At 40.8% G+C, this 19,877-nt stretch overlaps 4 protein-coding genes and 1 non-coding gene across 5 annotated transcripts; 1 reads left to right on the top strand and 4 right to left on the bottom strand.

Moving 5' to 3' along the window:
• Nucleotides 1–122: 122 nt before the first annotated feature.
• BDB00DRAFT_817115 (uncharacterized protein) lies at nt 123–6,339 on the bottom strand. Its single transcript, XM_053123040.1, has 22 exons — nt 6,212–6,339; nt 5,732–6,097; nt 5,463–5,599; nt 5,310–5,367; nt 5,073–5,204; nt 4,774–5,001; nt 4,642–4,702; nt 4,175–4,554; nt 3,888–4,108; nt 3,296–3,778; nt 3,122–3,220; nt 3,020–3,043; nt 2,832–2,943; nt 2,588–2,754; nt 2,313–2,516; nt 2,145–2,222; nt 1,886–2,087; nt 1,499–1,821; nt 1,121–1,422; nt 853–1,029; nt 493–744; nt 123–418 (listed from the first exon to the last, which is right to left on the bottom strand). The coding sequence occupies exons 2-22, from the start codon at nt 5,961–5,963 to the stop codon at nt 358–360; spliced, it is 3,933 nt and encodes a 1,310-aa protein (XP_052981062.1). The 5' UTR covers nt 5,964–6,097; nt 6,212–6,339; the 3' UTR covers nt 123–357.
• Nucleotides 6,340–7,659: 1,320 nt separating this feature from the next.
• Nucleotides 7,660–9,595, bottom strand: BDB00DRAFT_938098 (uncharacterized protein). Its single transcript, XM_053129269.1, has 4 exons — nt 9,200–9,595; nt 9,053–9,102; nt 8,596–8,902; nt 7,660–8,469 (listed from the first exon to the last, which is right to left on the bottom strand). Exons 1-4 carry the CDS (start codon nt 9,279–9,281, stop codon nt 7,952–7,954), a joined length of 957 nt encoding a protein of 318 aa, XP_052981061.1. The 5' UTR covers nt 9,282–9,595; the 3' UTR covers nt 7,660–7,951.
• BDB00DRAFT_290895 (uncharacterized protein) lies at nt 9,188–9,862 on the bottom strand. The gene has a single exon (XM_053116808.1). It carries the CDS (start codon nt 9,725–9,727, stop codon nt 9,278–9,280), a length of 450 nt encoding a protein of 149 aa, XP_052981060.1. The 5' UTR covers nt 9,728–9,862; the 3' UTR covers nt 9,188–9,277.
• A 775-nt stretch (nt 9,863–10,637) lies between these two features.
• On the bottom strand, nt 10,638–11,641 carry BDB00DRAFT_786900 (uncharacterized protein; the record flags this gene model as incomplete). Its single annotated transcript, XM_053120648.1, has 5 exons — nt 10,638–10,674; nt 10,805–10,844; nt 11,026–11,194; nt 11,472–11,572; nt 11,632–11,641. The coding sequence occupies 5 exons, from the start codon at nt 11,639–11,641 to the stop codon at nt 10,638–10,640; spliced, it is 357 nt and encodes a 118-aa protein (XP_052981059.1).
• Nucleotides 11,642–13,519: 1,878 nt separating this feature from the next.
• On the top strand, nt 13,520–13,601 carry BDB00DRAFT_t43. The gene has a single exon. It is a non-coding gene; the product is annotated as a tRNA-Ser (tRNA).
• Nucleotides 13,602–19,877: the final 6,276 nt, after the last annotated feature.

Raw genomic sequence — 19,877 nt, 5'->3', positions numbered from 1 at the left:
GTATTGCCTCTGTCGTAAAAGGTGCAACTAGTCGTTCAAACCCATACTATTGGGTTTCTGTATTTAAGAGATGCATGCAAACTTTCAATCAAATTTCCACAGCATCAGTAGCAAACGTGCACAGAATATAAGCCATTATTGATATAATAACAAGTAGGAAGGGTGTGTGTAATGTATATATTTATATTATGATATATAAAAATGAAATTTTCTTGTTGTGTAAATGGATGTATGTAAATCGGTAGAAAGCTTTGTTCTGTGGAAGGACAGGGTAAAAGAAAGAGAGGAGGAAGGGGAGATGATAAGAATGTCTTATAGAGGGAAGAAGGCAGGGCTTTAGGAAATCGATCTATCACATCACATTGCACTAGCAACTTTCTGCTTGATTTCCAAAATTGTATCTACAAATTCCAAATTACTGATGTTTTTTTTTCCGGTTGATGAGTTCAATTTGTTCACCAATGTTCATACTCTTCTTTATCGTCAACTTACTTTAGGTTCTCCGAGTTGGCGTTCGAAAGACTGTATATACCAGCCATCATTTGCTCGGCTACAGCAAGGGTTACTGCTGGTGGGAAATCTCGCAGGACCTTGAGGCACTTGAGAATGTCTTCTTGCATGTGTTCTTTCCCTGAGAAACAAATGCATAGTCGTAACAAGGCAACCACTGTTCGTTCGACGACCAAGACACTCTGTTTGTCTGCATGCTTAAGTACACCGAATATGTAATCTACTGCATATGGCCTAGTGAATATAAAATTATATTTTACAGTGAGTTGTTTTTTCAGCTTGCAATCTCTTATATTATCACACATTCCGTCGTTCATTTTTTCCTTTAAGATGGACTCTTACCAAACTATTTCTATCCGTTCTTGATTTCGCACTGCAACGGTCACCATGAATTCGAGAAACAGGACCGTTACTGGGTTGTAGGGAATACTTCCCTTTGTTTCTTCAATGGCTTTGAAGTCGTATCCAACTTCTTGCATTGATGTCAAGAGAGACTTGAGCGGGTCCAGATCTAATGAGCTATATAGGTTCATAAAACCAAAGATGTTTTTAAAAGTTAGTATCAAGGGATAGTGCCGAGCAGCAGTCTTTTGAAGTATTCAATTATCACCTCATATCTGAAAAGAGTTCTTCAAGCTTGCATGCCGTTACACAATCTACTGCACACATTGTGCTTTCGATTTCATCTTCTGTTGGATCTGCTCTATATCCTTCATCATTAGAATAGGGTGATAATAGGTAGGACGACAGTGTTGATAACAGCGATCCGTCTCGACGATTTTGTTGTTTGGAAGGTGGGGGCGTTTTAGGTTTCAACGGAATACTTGTGGTTCCGGACAAGAAATCTTCCACTTGGAGCATAGAGCCAGGCAACAGTGAGTTGATAAATAGGTTGCGAATGATCTCGAGGATCTAGTCCCAATTTATATCAATCAAGACACTTGCATTAGCATATATTAATTGAGAAAATCTTCACATATGTCATTACCTTTCCCCATCCTTTTCGCATCGAGTTGCCATGTCGCGTGACAACAGCAAATGCTACAACAGCAGCCAATTGTCCTTTGTAGTTTCTACCAAATCGTACGGCCAAATGGCTTACAACATATTTCTGACCGGCAACGTCCACAATCGGATCAGGAACCATGTTGCGTGAATTACTTTCTTCCAGCAAGCCAGTCATGTTCGCCAAGTTGACGACGATAGCATCGAATACTTCATATAACTTAAAGTGGGAAGCTAGCATGGCGCATTGATGGAAGCCGGATATGGCCTTTTGTAAGGTGGCATCGTCTTGAGCAGTGTCGAATGCTATCATTAATTGATGAATAGTTTAGCAACTCGTGTATATTTATTAGCGCGTTCAATAACTTACCATAGGCGATAGCAGCCAAAGCTGGTTTCCAAGCCAACTGGAAAATATTCTTGTCGTATGCTGCAGTATCGCAGACAACAAATGGACCAGATGACTTTGATCGCTGCAATAGCTGTTTCCAAGCATAATTAAATCCGAGCTGTCCCTCATGTTCTTCTGGCATGACAATTTCGTCGTGTTTGATACACTCATATATTTCTTGCTATATTTGCAGGTCAGCAGTGATTATAATTTTCAACAGTAATGTAGTAATACCAACCAAATGTTCTTTGGGAAAGTCCTTGCCATCATTAACACCTCGCAGGTTTCGCATATAATCTTCCAAAGTCATACGGCGCTAGAAATAGCAATCGACCGAGATATTGGTGAGTGAAGACTGGTTGAATCATGTTTCATTCGATGAAAGAAAATATAGAGCGGAACATACTCTGATCTGTGGATTATGCTGGTCGGTATTCAACAAAATAATCGAGTAGGCCAACAACTGAGCTGCTTCAGGATTAGCAATCTCAGTAGGATTGGACTCAAAGAAAACTTCAGCAAAGGTATCGGTAACACGCATGATTTGCTGCGATTCACCAGGTAGACGGAAGGTTTCGAGAACCACGCGAAGAGCTTCATCCATACGTTTCTAAATATTTGAAAGAGAAAGAAATGAGTTGTGTGCTTTGAAGGGGAGAGGGTATCTTTTTTGGAACATACACCAGCAAATTCAAATTGTCGCATAAACACTTGTAGTAAGGGAAGTTTATCCGGCTTTCCAAGATATTCACCAAGACTCTTCTTGTTGAGTTGTTGAGTTGATCGCAAGAATTCTGCCAGACTTTCTGTGGTATCTCCGTCTTTGTCGGCTTCAATGACTCCGTTGTCTAATGGAAGCCAAAGATCAGGTTGGCTGACCCAGTGATATAGCTTGCTCATGAATAAGAATAAGAAAAGGACTTACCTATGAGGAATTTGATACCCTTCTTTGGACTTTCATTGAACAGACTGGCACCCTTGAGCACTAGTCGCTTTCTTGATTTGAGCTCTAAAAGTACATCTGATGATGTCAGATCCTATAAGCGTAAAGAGAAAATGTTTATTAGTCACCGAAGGAAAAGTATACGCATCCTTCTTCAACTGGATTATTACGTTGCTAAGCTCTGTGCCATGGTCCTGGAGAGAACGATGCGGAGGTTAGTATATATTTGTTTTGGATTGACCTATCACGCATATAGCAAGAATGAGACGTACAATTCGTTCGACCAATTGGTCGATAAACATAAGTAATGTATCGAGGCAAAGAGTATGTGAATCAAAGCCAGAAAATCCTTGAGGATCAGGGAACGAGTTCTTGAGATATCAAATAAACCAAGTCAGCCTAAAAGCGCACACATCAAATAACGATATAAGTCTTGTTTCTTTTACCTTGCTCAAAAACTGAATAATTTCCTCGAATAAATCGCCACATGACAGGTCGCAATCATAGTTGAACCAAAGGTCAACCATGAACGTGGGTATCCTTGCACACTGTAACAGACATTCCAGCAGCAGCTCTCGCACTTCAGGCGATACCATGGCATACTCAGATCCATTGTTTTTACCTGATCTGGCATAGACACTGGGTGACCCACTGCGAACGTCAACATGACTTTTTGCGGCGGCTGCTTTCTCTCCACTTGCAGCTGTATCTTTACTCGTCGATGATGGGACCAGTGAAATCGTGCCTTCCTCGTCCACATCAATCACCATACCTCGACTCCCTGCACCGCTGCTTGGAGATAGGCGTTCAATCAAGAAGAATAAGAATAGTTCTTGCTGAAGCTTCAAGTGAGGCCGCATCGTGTCAATTACTGTCGAAATAACACGTAGCGTCAATGTAAGTAATGGAGTTGTGTCGGTCTTGGCAAGCTAATTTAAGATAAAGAGGCAGTCCATTCAAGGAAAGAGGTTAGTCAATGAAACATCACTATTTTCTATGCGTGGTGCCACGTGGAAATTAGATTCCTGTGTACTGTACCTGGAATAAATATTTGCAAAACTCGTCCGCAACAAGGATCCGCAGCGTTTCGAATCGGCTGATACTTTTTCCTCCAACTTCGAAAGCGACATTCAGGATACTTAAAGCCATCAGTCGCATTGAATCAGTGTGTTTGTGTTCGTGTGGATTGAGAAGTGAAATCAATACGCGGAGAAGCTCCCGAATCGCTGGCAGACCATATGGTTTCAGTGGCGCTGGTCCTACTAGATATCAGCATGGAGAGACCAGTAGACTTTCTAAATGAAATGAGAAAAACGGTTTTTTACCTGTGCTTTCGGTATTTTCTGCCCCCTTCTCAACAACCTGGTCATCACTTTGACTTTGCTGATCTGTCGAGCCAGTAGATTTCGCTGCTGCCGCATCATTCGTATCCCCGGTGCTGTCACGCTCTACCACACCAAACTCAGTCGTGACGCCATCTGCTGCCTCGCCATCCTGCGATTCTGATGGTTCAGTCTGTTGCTGTTTTGCACCTGACGGTGTTGGTGACGGTGATGTACGTGGTGTGCTCATGTGAGGTGCAGCCGGAGAATGACTATTCTTCTGACCCTCCTTTTCCACTGTTGCTGCTGCTGCTACTGTTGTGTGGGTCGTCGTCTCCTTTGGCGATTCAATATATACCCATTCCTCCTCTAGCGTTTTCAATCTATTTCGTGCCCCCCACCAAATTCGCATAGTCCGTATGAACATTCATATTCGCGTAGATCCTTCCATCGCTTTGTGCTTTTCTTACCTTTCAAAAATGGATATAACCATATTTATCATCACGTGCTCTGCAGATCGTCGTAGCATTTCTGATAAAGAGTCAATACACCTGTCAATTCCTCTTCTCTCCATCCAGAGTAGTACACGAATCGTTTCTTACCGCTCAAACGCATCTGGCAGCACATGCTCAAGCCTGTCTCCATCATTTCGCACACAGCCTCATCACTAAGAACTTGTCCACACTCGCTCGTCAACGCCATTTGTAGAACTTGTAACATTCTCAGTAGTACTAATTCGTCTGATGCTGCATCTGAAGCTTCGAATTTACAGTGCGTTGCTGCTGAAGATAGTGCGTTCATGGCAAATGCAACGCTTGGATTTTGTAGACCTAATCATCACCATAGACTAAATTTAGCATATCTTTATCTTCTGGGTCATGATTTCCATCGTTCGACTTACCGACAATCCCATAATGCAGAAATTTTTCAATGCTGCCTAAAGCAGTTCCTGCAATAGGACCCGTGGTATTTCCAGATCGGATAACTTCAAGGAATGGATTCAATAACACCAGGGCATCCAACTCGCTAACATCTGAGGTAGAACAAGAACACCCACCCATTTCTCATCAGAAACCCAAAGATGTAAAAATTCACTTCAATCTTTCTCTCCCTCTATCATTTTTATGCCAGGCACTACCTTCCAAAGTTCCCAGGTATTCTCTCAAGTTGGTGAATCCTTTCATTAATGGGTTTTCCTATTTAACCATTTGCATTAATTATACTTTTTTTCCCGCCACTAGAATAATGAATTTCGTAATATGTGATGGGAAAGGCGAGAGGCGTGTGTTACCTGATTCCGCGTATGAGGCTCTTTTGCATTTGCCTGACCTTTGCGTAATCCCATACTCATTCCGAGACCACCCATATTCAATCCATTCACATTCATACCAGACCAGCGGGCATTCTTGCGCATAGCGCTAGTAACCGCTATTTGGCAATATTATATATTAGACACTCGGTAGGAGCAAAAGAGTCTGTCCATCCAGTCCTATATAGTCCAGCACCGTCCCCCTTTCCAACCCTCTGATGATAGGTCCTATCGTCTTTAAGTTTTCTTACCTATAATTTCCGCATGGACGAGCTGATACCAAGTGAGTTCAGACTTGATGCGCTGAGCCGAATCGACAATGGCAAAGGAGTTCCCGTGTGCAACGTGCTCCTCAGTGTTAGATAAAGGAGAAGTGTTTACACCACCAATGCCGGCTCCAGCATCGCTCGTAGTTGTTATACTGCCTGTAGTTGAGCCTGTTGTGTTGTTGGTTGGTGCGTTATTATTGTTGTTGTTACTCATACTGGACGATCGAGGAATAGACTGAATCCACCAGGTAAAAAGCAATCGTGTTGCTGACAAGACTTGGTGGCTCTCTGTAAAATGGAATGTCGGGATGATGTCACCGATGATGCGATGGATGAGAGATGTGGTTTCTTTTAGTCAAGAAGGACAGGAGAAAAGAGCATGTTACCAAAATTCAAAGTGTTCATCCTCTTTGTTTTGTTTTTCTGGTTGATTATGCTCTTCAGTAGGTGGTCAGTACTTACATTTTATAGGTTGTATAACAGAGAGAGGGGGTTCTTTATAACGTCCCTGGAGGAGAAGACTATACGTGTGACGAAAAAAAGAAGGTTGTAAAGTTCCTGCTTGAACCCTGTGATTTGGATGAACGAAGAGTCGCCACATAGTCCGACATGGTTCTGCTACGTGTCTCCAATTAAAAAAAATGCTACGCATTGAAGAAGACGCGCAGCACTTTATGCTTTTGCTGTTCAAGAAGAATACTCTCAGTTATAGCTGCTAAAGGTTAATTGTCGCAATTAAATGGTTTGAGCCTATAGAGGTATACATTTGTTGTTATAGATATTTTCAAAAAAAAAAGATTCTGTGCCTTCTATTAATTGTAAATTGATCGGAGGTGAACAATGACGAGGCAACCAAATAGCAATCGTGTCCACCGGTAATACGCTATTGGCTACTGCGAACTTCCTCATACTAGTTTGTTTCATTGCTGAAGCACATCCAAGTATTAGCTACACTGATAAGCTGACATCTGGAAACAACACTAGCTGTTTCTGTCTAGCTACATTCACAACTTTATGCATCATATTAAACACACCGGCCAAGTAAAAAACAAACAAGCTTCAATACTTAAATTGCTCGTCCCGGGAGGAGCTTACTCAGCTGCTATACCATAACGAACGAGTATTCAATTGTCGAGAAGACTTAAGAAGCTGCGTCAGCCAAGGAAGCCAGAGAGATGTGCTCAAGAAAATAGCGGAAAGTGGAGCTGCGAGATAACAATCCGTCAGTAAAGCGGATACAGTTGCTGATATCTACGAGGAGGAAAAGTCAATACATGTTGGACTAATTGAAAACTGTGTACAAGTACTTGCAGACGTGATCGTTTCTTATGAAGTGACAAGCGATATCAGAGTATCCTGTCAACATGCTTTACATATCGTATTCTTTAACAGTGCTCGTCTTTAAGACCTCTATCAGTGGGTGTCTGTGACATACGAACATACAGTCTTACCAATATTAGTGCAGCAAGTTCGTTTGATGTAATGATTATCGCACCTCTGAATAGTGAATCTTCGTAGAAGAGCTTACCGAAGAGCACGAGCAACAGGAGAAAAAAATCTTTGAGTTCCTTTCAGGTATGCATTACGAAATTCTCCCAATTGATTTTACATCGGATTTATAGTACTATAATGTGCCACACATAGTGCCAATATTCTCGGAGCGGTTGTAAGTCATGGCTGGTAAAATGAAGATGGGATAAAGAAGCACACTTAAGTGAATAAACTCGATTGTCACAATCAACCATTACTTTATTCTTTTCCGTAGTACAGTCATACAGCCTATAGTTATCCAATGAACAAGAGGTACAAAGTAACGTAGAAGCGCTATTTCGGCCAACAACTTCAGCAACTTTAACATCTTCTAATCAAGAAACGGTAAAAAAATCATTAAAGAAACTTATTTGGTAACACAGGGAGAGAATAACCCATGGAAGGCTGTTTTTGCCCACAATCCTTCTATTCTTATTTGATACACAATATTTGGTGAATACATATATAGTGAAATTATAGCTACTATACATAGAACAGAATACATTGTACGCGTCAAATAATGTGGAAGTGGCGCAAGCACGATATGTATTTATAAAAGACTGCTCAATGTTATTATTAAGGATAGATGAAAGCGAAGAATACTACACAGACAGGAGAGTGATAGTAATCGGTAGATGGATGAATGGCGAAACACTGATCTTTGGGTGCTTATTAGACCCGCGCGCCATCATGCGAATGGGGTGGCTCAGACGCGGATCGTTCCGAAGGCGTGGATGCCACAGCCACTTTCTCACCGTATGGGAATGTGTAACCTGGATTGCTTCCTCCGCCGGTATTATACAATGGTACTCCAGATCCGCTGTAATCTGTAGAATATGACATTTGACGCTGTGGAGGTACTGCATACGGTTGTTGTACGGCATTGGTGTCGTAATAATTATAGTAATTTGGATACGGCGCCGAGTTATCGTACTGGACTCCTGAACTACCACCAGCAGCGGGTGCGATATTTGAATATTGCGGTTGCTGCTGATGCAGGTCTGCCACCGCATAGGCGGCAGGCGAAGGAGTGCTGCCATGATCAATGGCCATGGGCGCATCTTCAATATAATCATGTGCGTCATGCTCATTGTATACTGTCGACTTTTTCTGCAGGTACGTGTACAACGCGAGAACGATCCATAACGCTGCCGCGATGATGATCCCCAGCCACGATCCATTCTGCAGCCCTACACAAATATAAAAGTAGAAGTTTATTTGTCACTAAAAATAAAAAGTAGCTTTTTTTTGGTTTCCAGCATAAGAACAACATGACGACATTTTGGCATCGTCATTTTCAAAAATAATACACTTACAGCATCTGTTGGTCGTTTTGCTCGTTAAGTCCGAGTTGTTGGCGATGGAATAATCCGAGCAATAAGTGGCAAAGCCCTTTGTTGATGGGAAATTCTGTTGGGCGTCGCTGGCAATATCGGACGGTAGCCATGGTACCACACCGGCTTCAATAGTATTGTAGACAATGACGGCGATCAAAAGTGCTATGCATACGACGCTGACGATTCGGTCACCGCGAATAGATCTGATGTTCGACATGCAGCTTACAACGAGTAGCGCGACTGAACATATCAAGGAGAAACCTGCTCCGACATAGTACAGAACGTACTTTTGTGCAAGAAAACACACACAATCATTAGATTTAATAACTACTCACTCTCTCTCTCTCTCTCTCTCTCTCTCTCTCTCTCTCACAGAGCATATTCAAGTGAAAGAACGCGTGTCGTGTCATGATGCGCGTCGGTAGCAGCAACTTACAACTTTATAACCTGGCCACCAATCACTGGTTCCTAGCAAGACAACTTGTGCTTTATGTAAATAAAAAAAGTGTCAGTCATTATTGAAACGCATAACAGGATTGCAAGCTCAGCCGCCCTGCCGCCACTATATTTTAAACTTCTTTACCAATATGACAAGCAAGTGTCGCCGCACTGACAATAAATAGCAGCAAGCGAATCAACACCAATATCGTTACGCGAATATTCATACTGACTCTGGGATATCTTTTGCTTTATCTGAATCTCTCTTGGTAATGACAATGTCGACAATGAGGCGAGGTGGAAATGGGGGGGAAGAAGTGCAGTGGCGAAAAGCCTGGTATACAATAGAGGAGTCGTTGCTTTCTGCAGAGGTGAAAAAAGAGTTAGGCGAGAAAGCTATTGCGAGTAACAAAAGGAAAAAGAAACAAGTCAGGAAGAAAAAAAGAAGGCCTACAAAGAGAATGGAAAGGAATTGCGTTGTCCTTTTGTGTGTGTGCCTCGATATATACGCTTTTGGTGGCGCACGAACGCTCCAGAACGGGTACGAGTCTGAGAAGATTTTTTTTTCTTCTTGTGTTTCCGTTCGTATGGCAAACATTGCTGTACCACTCCTCAATGATAGCACCTGAAAGGGCTCGGATCCTTTTTGATTGGAGTAGCATCGCCTCGTCATCTTTCTTCCTTTGTGCTATGACTACTATATTCACAACAATAGGTAGCCCCAGTTCTTTTTCACTTAGTTGTGTGGAACCATTTATTATCATCCCTTTTTTTCGCCATTACAACTACTAGCTCAGGCACAGTGGCGATCTCTATTACATTTATACTCCAACAAAGTAATAAGCAACAGGCAGATCAGTTTTGGAAAAACTTGAGGGAGTACAAACGTTGTGTCTCGGCTTAGTGGTACTGATAGATAGGTAGCGCAGAGTAGGGGTACAATAATTCACGAAAAGCAACAGCTGTGGGGAATATTCGTTGTGTATTTTAGAAAAAGAGGTGATAGATAAATAGTACTGCACTTGGCAACGTTGACATTGATGCTCCTTTTGTTGGATGTCAACAGATCAGTTTACTGTGAGTGCTGCTATGGTAACCAAGAGTAACCAGATTACTGGGGAAGCTGAGAAAGTATTATGAACAAGCCCAAAGTTACACAAAGCTGGTGCATAATGTTATCGGCTTAACCCCCGAATCGCGGTTCCGTCAGAGTATGGCCATCCAATTCAACAGTAAGACCCGTCTGTTTGTATGTGCTTTCAGCACAGAGAAGCTTGAGTCTAAATCTGAAGCCATATTCTTTTTCATAGATGTGGAGCACACTCTCTCTGCGTCTGATTAGCAGAAGATATTATCCTGTGGCACGATTTACCAACGCCTATAAGATTACTCAGACCGTCCGATGATATACAAAATAGCTAACTCCTATGCATCGCACTGATCGCCGTTTCTTTTTAGTGATTCATCGTCTAAAACGCATGTCGAGGAGCTTTTATTTAAATAATGAATGAAACACGGAAAGTTTCTTTGAATTCTCCCGAATTAAGTATAGCCCGAAGAAGACTTTCGTCATTCTTGTTAAATCAAGCAGTTATTCGATTGTTTTCCGGGAGAATGACGCTAAAGGGTATCGAAAAGTATAGTGTCATATAATATATGTGCTTTCAAATCGTTCTTTTTGCTTTTCTTATTGAGCTCGCTTTTTCTTCTCATGACCATACTCTTTTACATAGTCACCAATATGTTTTACCTCCACCATGTATAGATAGCTGCGGGTATACTGTTTGGAACTGTTACAAGCATTGTATGTGACATTCCCAAACAATTTTCTACAATCATTATCTGCACTAAGCATTCATTGTCAAGTAAGCATTGATACTAATAATTATGGTCTCTAACCAAGGCATGACAGAAAAAAGCAATGTCATCTCTCTCAGATATAATGATGTCATGAAGGCTGCTTGCTTCTACTTTTTCCGAGGTCGACGATAGTTTTTTTGTAGTCGGTTGTCTCAGTAAACTCCAGTGTCGCGGCAACGTAATCGAAATACGCCGAAAGTCCCTCTGCCTCTCCACTGCACAGGTTTTGGAGCTTGATCGTCGTCTTTGCGCCTTTGACTTCTTCTTTTGACATGCCCTCCTATGGCAGTTTGCTTTTCAGCATATGTATAAGGACGTATCCTGGCGCCTGCAAGTCGGAACTGGCATAGTGCTGTATAGAGCGGTATTTAAGCAAATAATAATAATTACTAGGAGTTATTAGGATATATTAAACACAGCACTAGTAGGCCGTGGCATACGAGCGTTGATGTGCCGCATTCGACGCGGGCGTCGATGCTTGAGAATGAAAGGGTGTCAAAAAAAGTGCGATTAAAACGCAACTTTACATGTTTTGCCTTTCTCGTTGACAAACTTACCGCTAGACCAAAGTCAATCAAAAAGGCCATGTCTTCATCAGCACCGGTGCCCATCATGATGTTCGCAGACTTGATGTCTCGGATAGGATCAGAGTGGATACCTGTAATATTTTAAGTCTTGCACAAGGGATCCCATTAGAAAATGGAGGGGCCGACTTACGTGGAACCATTTGGATAACTCACAAAGCCGAGATATTCGAAGAATTTGAATTTTCAATGCTGCTGATAGTTTCAATCTTCAACTATTCTCGAGCAGAGGCAGGAAAGAAAACAGTTAGAATGAGAGGAAGCTAAAAAAGATATGTGTAGTATAAGCTACAGTTAGCATCAAATGATGATACTGGAGTACAGCTATTATATGGGCTCACAGCACGTTTATGCTCTCTTGCAACAAGTTCGAATTTTCAAGTAGAAAAAAATTATTTACAAAATGCTGACAGAGTACGAGTTCTAAGATTCCAAAACTGTGCCTATTTTGTCTATGTCTTGCTGATACCTGTTTGACCTCGCTTCGTTCTTTTTTAGTATCTGCTGTATAATATTTACTCGTTCTTAATAGCGTCTTTATTCGACTTCGCCAAGGTGTTTCTCTCCTTGCTCCCATTTAAAGATCTGAAGGAGTGTACCGCTGAGTTCTGCAGGTACTGAGCCTGCCATAAAAACAAGCGGAGCTGCCTTGGCAGTTGTGAAACATTCATGATGCCGTGCCATGGAAATGGCATCCAAGACAACGACAAGCAATTTCTAATACTTGACAGCTTGTTGCTCCGTCTCTTTTTTAAAGAAAACAACACAGCAGCTCCACTATCAGTAGCTAAATAATCAACGACTTTCCACAACCCTGCTGTTAAGAATAAGCTTCGTAGTGGTAGACCAGCATCGATGAGTAGTAGTCACCATTAATGTGCGATCGTGTTCATGTCAGCTGAGATGTGTGGTGGCTAGATTGTGATGGTTTATGCTCCTACGTAAAAAAAGGTACAATATAGGCGTTCTTTACAGACAGAAAATCGTTTGGCGATAGGATGAACTTTCCGCTTTGTTTGTGATATGTTTGTGACTCTGTTGGTACACGCTGAAACGGGAACCATATAAAGCATGAAAAGCTGTGAATGACATTCCATTTTTTGTCGCAGGCATAAATTGCCCTTGATCCAGCATTAGTATATATTCAGGACACGAATTTCCCAATAGCCAGCTTCTGTTCCTTCATTCAATAGATCAAATGGCATGTGTGTAAAGCGTGGTCGTGCTTGTATTCGACAGATTCTTCTGTTTTAAGCAGATTTTTACTGTATGTGTGGTTCATAATGTTGTGTCTGTGTGCGGAAGTAAGTACAACACACTTAACCCCATAGCTGTAGTATATAAAGGACATCTGTCGCTACATTTTATTACCTTTTATCTGCACTATCCTTGTCAACTATTACTTTATCATTTTCGCTAATTGCCACCAGTTCTTCGAAATACGTCGTGTGCAATGGATGGATGGATGGATGGATGGGTCGATCGTTAGCAATTGATTGACATAAATTTTATTGATCATTCAATGAAAAAAATAAAAAACCTTTCTCTTCCATTTTCCCTATCTATCCTAGGGTTCCACACGAGACGATTCCCACCGATTATTTGAGGGAAACGAATCGGTATCTCTGTGATGATAGAGCTTTAATAAAGATAATAAGGGACAAGATTAAGTATCTTTGAGATGATGTTTTATTCCAACAAAAGATAAAGCTCTTTTATATTTTCTATCTCTTTTGGTTTATTGGATATTATACCTATAGACCTATTATATACTATTAAAAAACTACTCTTTCATAGTTTCTTTATGATATGCATAAGTATATACTGTTGTAATTTAATTACTATTGACTAAATAGATTATCTATTCAGAGTGCTTTCTGATTTTGATAGAACATAGTTTGTAAGTATAGACGCCCACTGCCCACCTATGATATAGTATACCTACGAATTTTGTCACGTGATGCTGCGTAAGAAAATGCGTACGTGATATATATTAAGTGTTATTTATTGCTAAAACATCTGACAGCGTGCCAGAGTGGTTAATGGGTGAGACTCGAAATCTCATGGGCTCTGCCCGCGCAGGTTCGAATCCTGCCGCTGTCGCAAATTAGACTTGTGTCATTTATTTGTTTTGTTTTATATTTTTTGATTGATGATGTTGTCGAGTCGCTTTTTGGCGCGTGGATCCGTAGCCAACGAGAAAGGATAAGAACAAAGGGTAATCAGAGGATAGAGGGTTGTTAAAAGATACTTTTTATTGCTAGTGATAGCGTATAATCTTTTTCTAATAAACCGCCTCGGCGCTTGCCCTATGATACAACAATATAATACGATACAACTACGATGCTGTCGAATCCCGCCTTCTACTCGTTGCTTGTTTGTATGTTGTCAACGTATTTTAGCGCGGCGGTATTCTGTTGTAATTCTTTGTTGTCTGGCAAAAGTGTTGCGCCGCCAAAACGGAATAATTAAAGGCCGGTTAATTTTACTACGACAATGTCGATGAAAAAGCAGCAAGAATCATCGTCATCATACTTTGTATTTCTTGAACTTTGCTTTTCTTTATTTTTCTCTTTGATTTACACATTAACATGGGTCGTCGAAGACCTTCAGGGGCAAAAACCTAAACCCATTGTACTAAAAAAGTTACGCAAGTAGTCTTAAAAGAGAGAAAAATATTTTCTATTATATGGAATAAAAGTTATCTGATGGTATGACGATGATGAATGCTTATTAGCTTCTATTAATGGTACAAAAAGTAGACAGCAGCTGTATAGTATGGCAATGTCGATGATCCGTGTAGTGATAAATTTCATTTCCAGTTGTTAAGATAACGGCCAAGATGTTATCTCGCTGGATAATAACACTACCACCATCGTTGTTACAATTGGATACAATAATAAGGGCGTGATAGTAGTGGTAAATCAATCGATACCATTAATGAGCTTAGGTAATCATTGTTCGTCGTCGTCTTTTTCGTCAGTTAGGATCGTGACGATTCTCAAATGGGGCCGCATCATGGTTCACGGATATGATGTTAGGTCAATTTCCTATCATAGTAGCTCAATTTAACAAACCTGTGGGCTTTTGTTGTAGACACAAAAAATATCAATACAGCTGTCCAAGTAGATTGCAGCTATTTTGCAGTGTGCACTGTGAGGCGACAGGGTATACAGACGATTCTTGAAAAATATAGTCACTCCAGGACAGCAGGACTAAGAAAATGGTGGAAAGGAAGAATTAGTTTAGTTTTATATTCATATATATTGCAAGGCTAATGACGATACGTTTATAGCGTTCTTGTCGCTTCCTTACAGAGCGGTGAATGAGAAGAGAAATAAAATACTTAGTAGGAAGTGGTACTTTAATTGAAATACCCTTCCAGAGGGGGAGAAAAAGTCAAGCCATATTAAGGTGTTTAGAGAGGAGAGGTAACGAAGTAGAGAAATCAAATAAGAAAGGAAAGAGAGAAGTGAAAATGTAAGAGAGGGGGAGGAGAAGAAGAGTTGTCCATAGACGCTATGAGTGTGGTGAGGGATGTGGGGATGATGATGAATCTACATTGCCCCAGGTTTAGCGCTTTCTCGGGTGCCGGTTCATTTGTGTCGTAGGCGGTATCCGAGTGGCTTAAATTGTCGATTTCACGCAGCACACGAAGTAATGCCGTGCAGGTCGTTATCCAATTACCGCGCGACAGTATTATATCGGAACGTGCTAGTTTGTTCATGATATAGTCGATGATATGTAGCTCGTTGTCTTGATCTGGTGGTGTAGTGCCGAAGGCCGTGTACAACTGCTGAAGTAGTGGTGTCAGGGATGGGGAACTGACGTAGCGCTCCCGTTTCGCGCGTGGTGCTCCGCAACGACAATCCTTGAGTAGATATGATGGTAGCCAGTGCATTCTCCATTTGATGAGGCGACGGCGGTCTCTTGGAAAAGCGGCCAGATAGAGTACGGGGTCAACTTTCCAGGAGGAAGAATTAGTTTATGTCAGAACAGTAGATACGGAACCTCTGAAATATAATAATGGATATTAATGTATACTTTAACTACACTCCTACTGGTTATCCTCTTGTCTTTCTCTGTCAGGGGATGACGGAACATACACTGATAGCCAAAAAAGGTTAGGAACGTTTTTGTTACATGATATTCCTCTTGTAGCGAATTTAAGACTAGGAAAGCACGCAGTAATTTATTTACGCTGCTCTACGGATCATCGTGTTTCATGATGCGACATATTCATAGGCTAAAGGGCCAGCAGAGTGTACATCATTATCTGTTATTTTTAGTTTGAAGCAACATGCCATTCGTGCTAAATTACCCATGTCAGTTGAGTCGTCTGAGTAATGCGACAGGATTTTGAAGCACATTTAGAAGGCGATCTTTAATTAGCCATATCGATGTTGAAAAAGGAACTGTATTCTTTGGCAAAATGAGCTTAAATCCAACTATGCTAGTTAGTAGTAGTCATGGCGGCCCTTTTCAGTCAGATAACATTGTTATAATGTTACTACTCAAACTTTAGGGCTCGTTATAAACATAGATGTCTCTAGTTTGAGAGCTGAAGCTCGAGGCTGTGTTAGGCACGTCGGATCAGCTTTGTTTTTGTTTTTAGTATGGCTAGAGATACTTATCGCAGGTACATACAATTAGGAAATGTGTATTCTTCTACGCAGCAACCGAATAAAAGTAGTGTAAGAATATATTCTTTTTGCAATTCTTGATTGACTTTGCGTAATCGGCATAATCAACCACAAAAAATGCATCATCTAATTTGGTGTTCAAGACATTTATAGCTTTCTTTTCCATATAGTTTCTCTTACCCGGAAAAAGGTTGAGGTTGGCAACGTTACTTGGTACTAGGTTCAGCCACACGGCGTAACATTTGACAGCTCAACCAACCGGGAATCCGGCACATTTGCTGAGTTGCCAACATGCATGCACTATGCAAAAGAATTTTTTTGTGAGCCCACCAAAACTCGCCTGTGTCACATATACCATATTTATTTTGATGTGTGCTAAAGAGGCGGTGTTCGCATATGTCTCTCTTACACTTTTCAGTCCAGTGAGGAGTGTGAGTGTATGCATGTAAAAGAGACGCGGGTATGATGCTACATGTTGTTATTAATATGCAGTAATTCTAAAGAACTAAAGGCGACGATCAAAAAATCAGCAAGAACTGGTTTTTGCATTCTCATACAATATATAGCGGATAGAGATGTCTATGAGGAAACGTGATTGCTATTGACCTTTTCCGACTACTAGTGATACAAAGTGGTGTTGAGTCTCGTGAAGCTTTTTTCTCTGAGTTTGACTAAAGTATGGTACGTTGTACGACGCGTATACTAAACATTAAAGAAGAAGGTAATCTTGGCGCTCGGCGGCTAGTTGGTATAGTTCTCTTCTTGGTACGTACATCTATGCGTGCACAAAGATCTTTGTAGCACAGCAGTTAGTCTTTCGTCGTCCGCAAGTCTGATGATTGTGGTTTGCAGAGAAACGAAAATAGTTACTATTTTCTACTAGGCATGAAGGAAACAGCGGATACGTTGAACTCTACCGGGGCACAACCCAGACCAAGCACTTTTTCTTGCCGCGGAATGCTAGAAAGGGTGAGATTAAGGGGAAGAAGCAAGGCACATGGACGTATATAACGACTGTTTATATGAAAGCCTGCCATAGATGTAGTAGCTAGCAACTACCCATAGACTTACTTTACATCTGCAAATAAAGGAGTGGTCCTCGTTATTATTGTCACAGTGGGTTGGAAGTGCTAAAATAATCATGTATAATGGACAAGGAAGTCAGATAGCATTCTATCCGATATGTTGAAAAACATACTCAAGAGATCATACGGGGTCTTTTTTAGTCTCATTTATTCTCTTTTATAATACTACGTACTTCAACATACCGGATCAAATTAGAATTGTTGCTGTAGATATATAGTAGAAATGACAAAAGCAGAGCCGTTTATTTTCCCTAAGGAAACACTCTTCTGCTATCAGCGTATTCCTAAAAGTCCCATTCAATTTTTTATCTACCATAATAATGAAAGCTATTAGCTACTCGCGCTCTATTTAAATACTTGGCGACTTTGCGTTGATGTTATATCCTAGCTGTACCAGAACACGCTTACTATCTACTGCTGTCAGCAATTGCACTCTGCCGACTTTTTATTTATTTCTTAATGAATAGATGTGGTTCTCTTATACAGCATATAAGCTGTATAAGAAACATTAGCAATAACAGCAACAACATACTGCGACCGAAATATAATAAAGTGCATGTTACTGCCATAAATACTATGCCTCGTCGATAACTAAAACGAGAAGCAAGTTTTTTAATTTGTTGAAGCTTTTCGTATCTTGGCGCTCATGCTAGTTTGAGTGGTACAGAGTATACTTGGCACATAGCCCGGTCATGTAGCCCCTAAAAATGAATTGAATATATTTAATCATCATCATCGGCATAACCGTAAGCATGCATCTTCTGTATTAATACTGCTTGGATTCTTTTCGATTCCCCTTTACTAACCTCAGAACGTCTATCTGTGAAAGAAAAAAAAGCCACTCCGAAATTTTTCAAAAGTGAGGCTTGACCTGTTATGCCAAGTATGTAAACCCGTCAACTATATTTTTGTAACATGTCCGCATGACAATAAATATAAAGCACTCCTTTAACCCATTTAGCAACTTCTATATCACTATTAGCAGCTATTAGCTGGTATTAGGAGGCTAGGTGATTAAATAAAGACTTCTTAACAGGGTAAATAATCGCCAAATTTCCTTGTTGTCAAGCACCAGAGTGAAATAAGGAATAGGAGATGATGGAAAGTGGGGTGGAGGGGCTTGTTGAGCAGAAAAAAAAACCCTTAAACCGCGGGAATTATGCGGGGGAAATATATATGATATTTTCGTCCATTAAGCAGGAAAATAAGAAAAAAGGCTTGGCATCTTACTCCGTGGCTGTGTGGATGCGTAGTAACAGTAATAGCAGCGTAAAGCGGCTTAGTGCGATGGTGGTCCGTCCAGGGTGATGATGTACTACATCCAAAGGTTTGGATGCTAACAAACCCACAACTTAGAAATTGACATCCAAATGGATCACTTCGAAAATCGACGTCCGTTCCATAACTCAATAACTACAATTTGGAATAACAGTTCCAAGCTCCGTTTTTCAGTAGAGTTTTGGCGTATTCCCCTTCAAAGAGATTAAAGTTCACTTTTATACGTTAAGGCTTCTAGCATGTCTTTGAATCAATAAGGAAAATGCGTAATTTTACCTTAATGTTAGTGTACATATTTTTTTATGGCTGGCGCATTAGTTTTTTTCATTGCGCCACGGGTTATACATGCATACGGCGAGAATGATCGTCGTTGTGCGCCCAGTGTTCCAATGTTCCAAAAAAGAAAACGAGAATGACCATTTGTAAGAGAGAGCAGCGCCATAAGCGTTTTTGATTTGCGTGGCGCTGGATGATAATTTTTTCCGTCTAAAAATAGCCACTGCATCAACCTGCATTAAAAATAGTAAAAATGTGGAACCACAAAAAGGCAACAGAGATAATAAAACATATATAATGAACGGTCTATTTTCTACCTTTTTTTCTTTTTCTTTATAAACAGCAAACATCCTTCCAGCATTCAACTTACAACGCAGCATACACCCAGCCATCAAAAATACTATGAAAACTGTTCGATTCAGCACCCATGACTTGGAGACAGTCGTACCTACATATAGCAATGTAGATTATGATCGCTCTTTGCAAAAGCAATGTTCATCATCATTGGCACGAACATTAGAGCAGACACAACTTTGCAGTAACAAAACCAAGAACGTCAAGGAGCAGCAAGAGCAAGGACGACGGTCAAAGCCCGCTTGTTCCCCGGCGAGACCCTCCGCAAGACCCTACATTACTCCTCTGGACCTCTCGGGTGTTCCTAATGCCTGTCGACGTACTCCGGCTATGGGCCATCAAGTATTGGTCGTGCCCAAAGTCAGTTCGCTGATCCATGGCTATTCTTGAACTAGATACATTTACAGCATACACATACGCACAGTCATATACCGTTTCATTTTACACATCTCGCTTCCATTATATCGATACATATCCCATTCTTTCTTAATTTAGTACCCTTAACCTTCTTCTGATTACCTACCTCACGGCATTTGTTATATATTTGAGCATCCATTACTTTCCCTTTCTTCATCTTCCTTTTCTTTGCCTTTCTTTGCAGACGCAAAAAGTTACTTCCTTTGCACTCATTTGTATATGTCGACAATAGATCACACCACCTCTTATTATTGGCTTACTAGTGTCACAGCCATCAATAGCATCATTAAAAGCGTGTCTATATCACACCAGAACTCTACGAGGGA

The sequence above is a fragment of the Zychaea mexicana genome, assembly GCF_025766255.1.
Source record: "Zychaea mexicana strain RSA 1403 chromosome Unknown BDB00scaffold_25, whole genome shotgun sequence".
Classification (NCBI taxonomy): Eukaryota; Fungi; Mucoromycota; class Mucoromycetes; order Mucorales; family Lichtheimiaceae; genus Zychaea; species Zychaea mexicana.
The sequence above is the reverse complement of the archived record's forward strand: the minus strand, read 5'-3'. Positions and strand labels throughout refer to the sequence as shown.

Excerpts from the sequence above, each read along its gene's own strand:
- BDB00DRAFT_938098 (XM_053129269.1), bottom strand. The coding sequence starts at position 9,281 with ATGAATATTCGCGTAACGATATTGGTGTTGATTCGCTTGCTGCTATTT. Across the intron at positions 9,103-9,199 it reads GACACTTGCTTGTCATATTG|CACAAGTTGTCTTGCTAGGA; the intron begins GTAAAGAAGTTT and ends ATTTACATAAAG. Across the intron at positions 8,470-8,595 it reads CAAAACGACCAACAGATGCT|GGCTGCAGAATGGATCGTGG; the intron begins GTAAGTGTATTA and ends ATATTTGTGTAG.
- BDB00DRAFT_290895 (XM_053116808.1), bottom strand. The coding sequence starts at position 9,727 with ATGACGAGGCGATGCTACTCCAATCAAAAAGGATCCGAGCCCTTTCAG.
- BDB00DRAFT_817115 (XM_053123040.1), bottom strand. The coding sequence starts at position 5,963 with ATGAGTAACAACAACAATAATAACGCACCAACCAACAACACAACAGGC. Across the intron at positions 2,517-2,587 it reads GACAATTTGAATTTGCTGGT|AAACGTATGGATGAAGCTCT; the intron begins GTATGTTCCAAA and ends TCAAATATTTAG. Across the intron at positions 1,822-1,885 it reads TTTGGCTGCTATCGCCTATG|CATTCGACACTGCTCAAGAC; the intron begins GTAAGTTATTGA and ends AATTAATGATAG.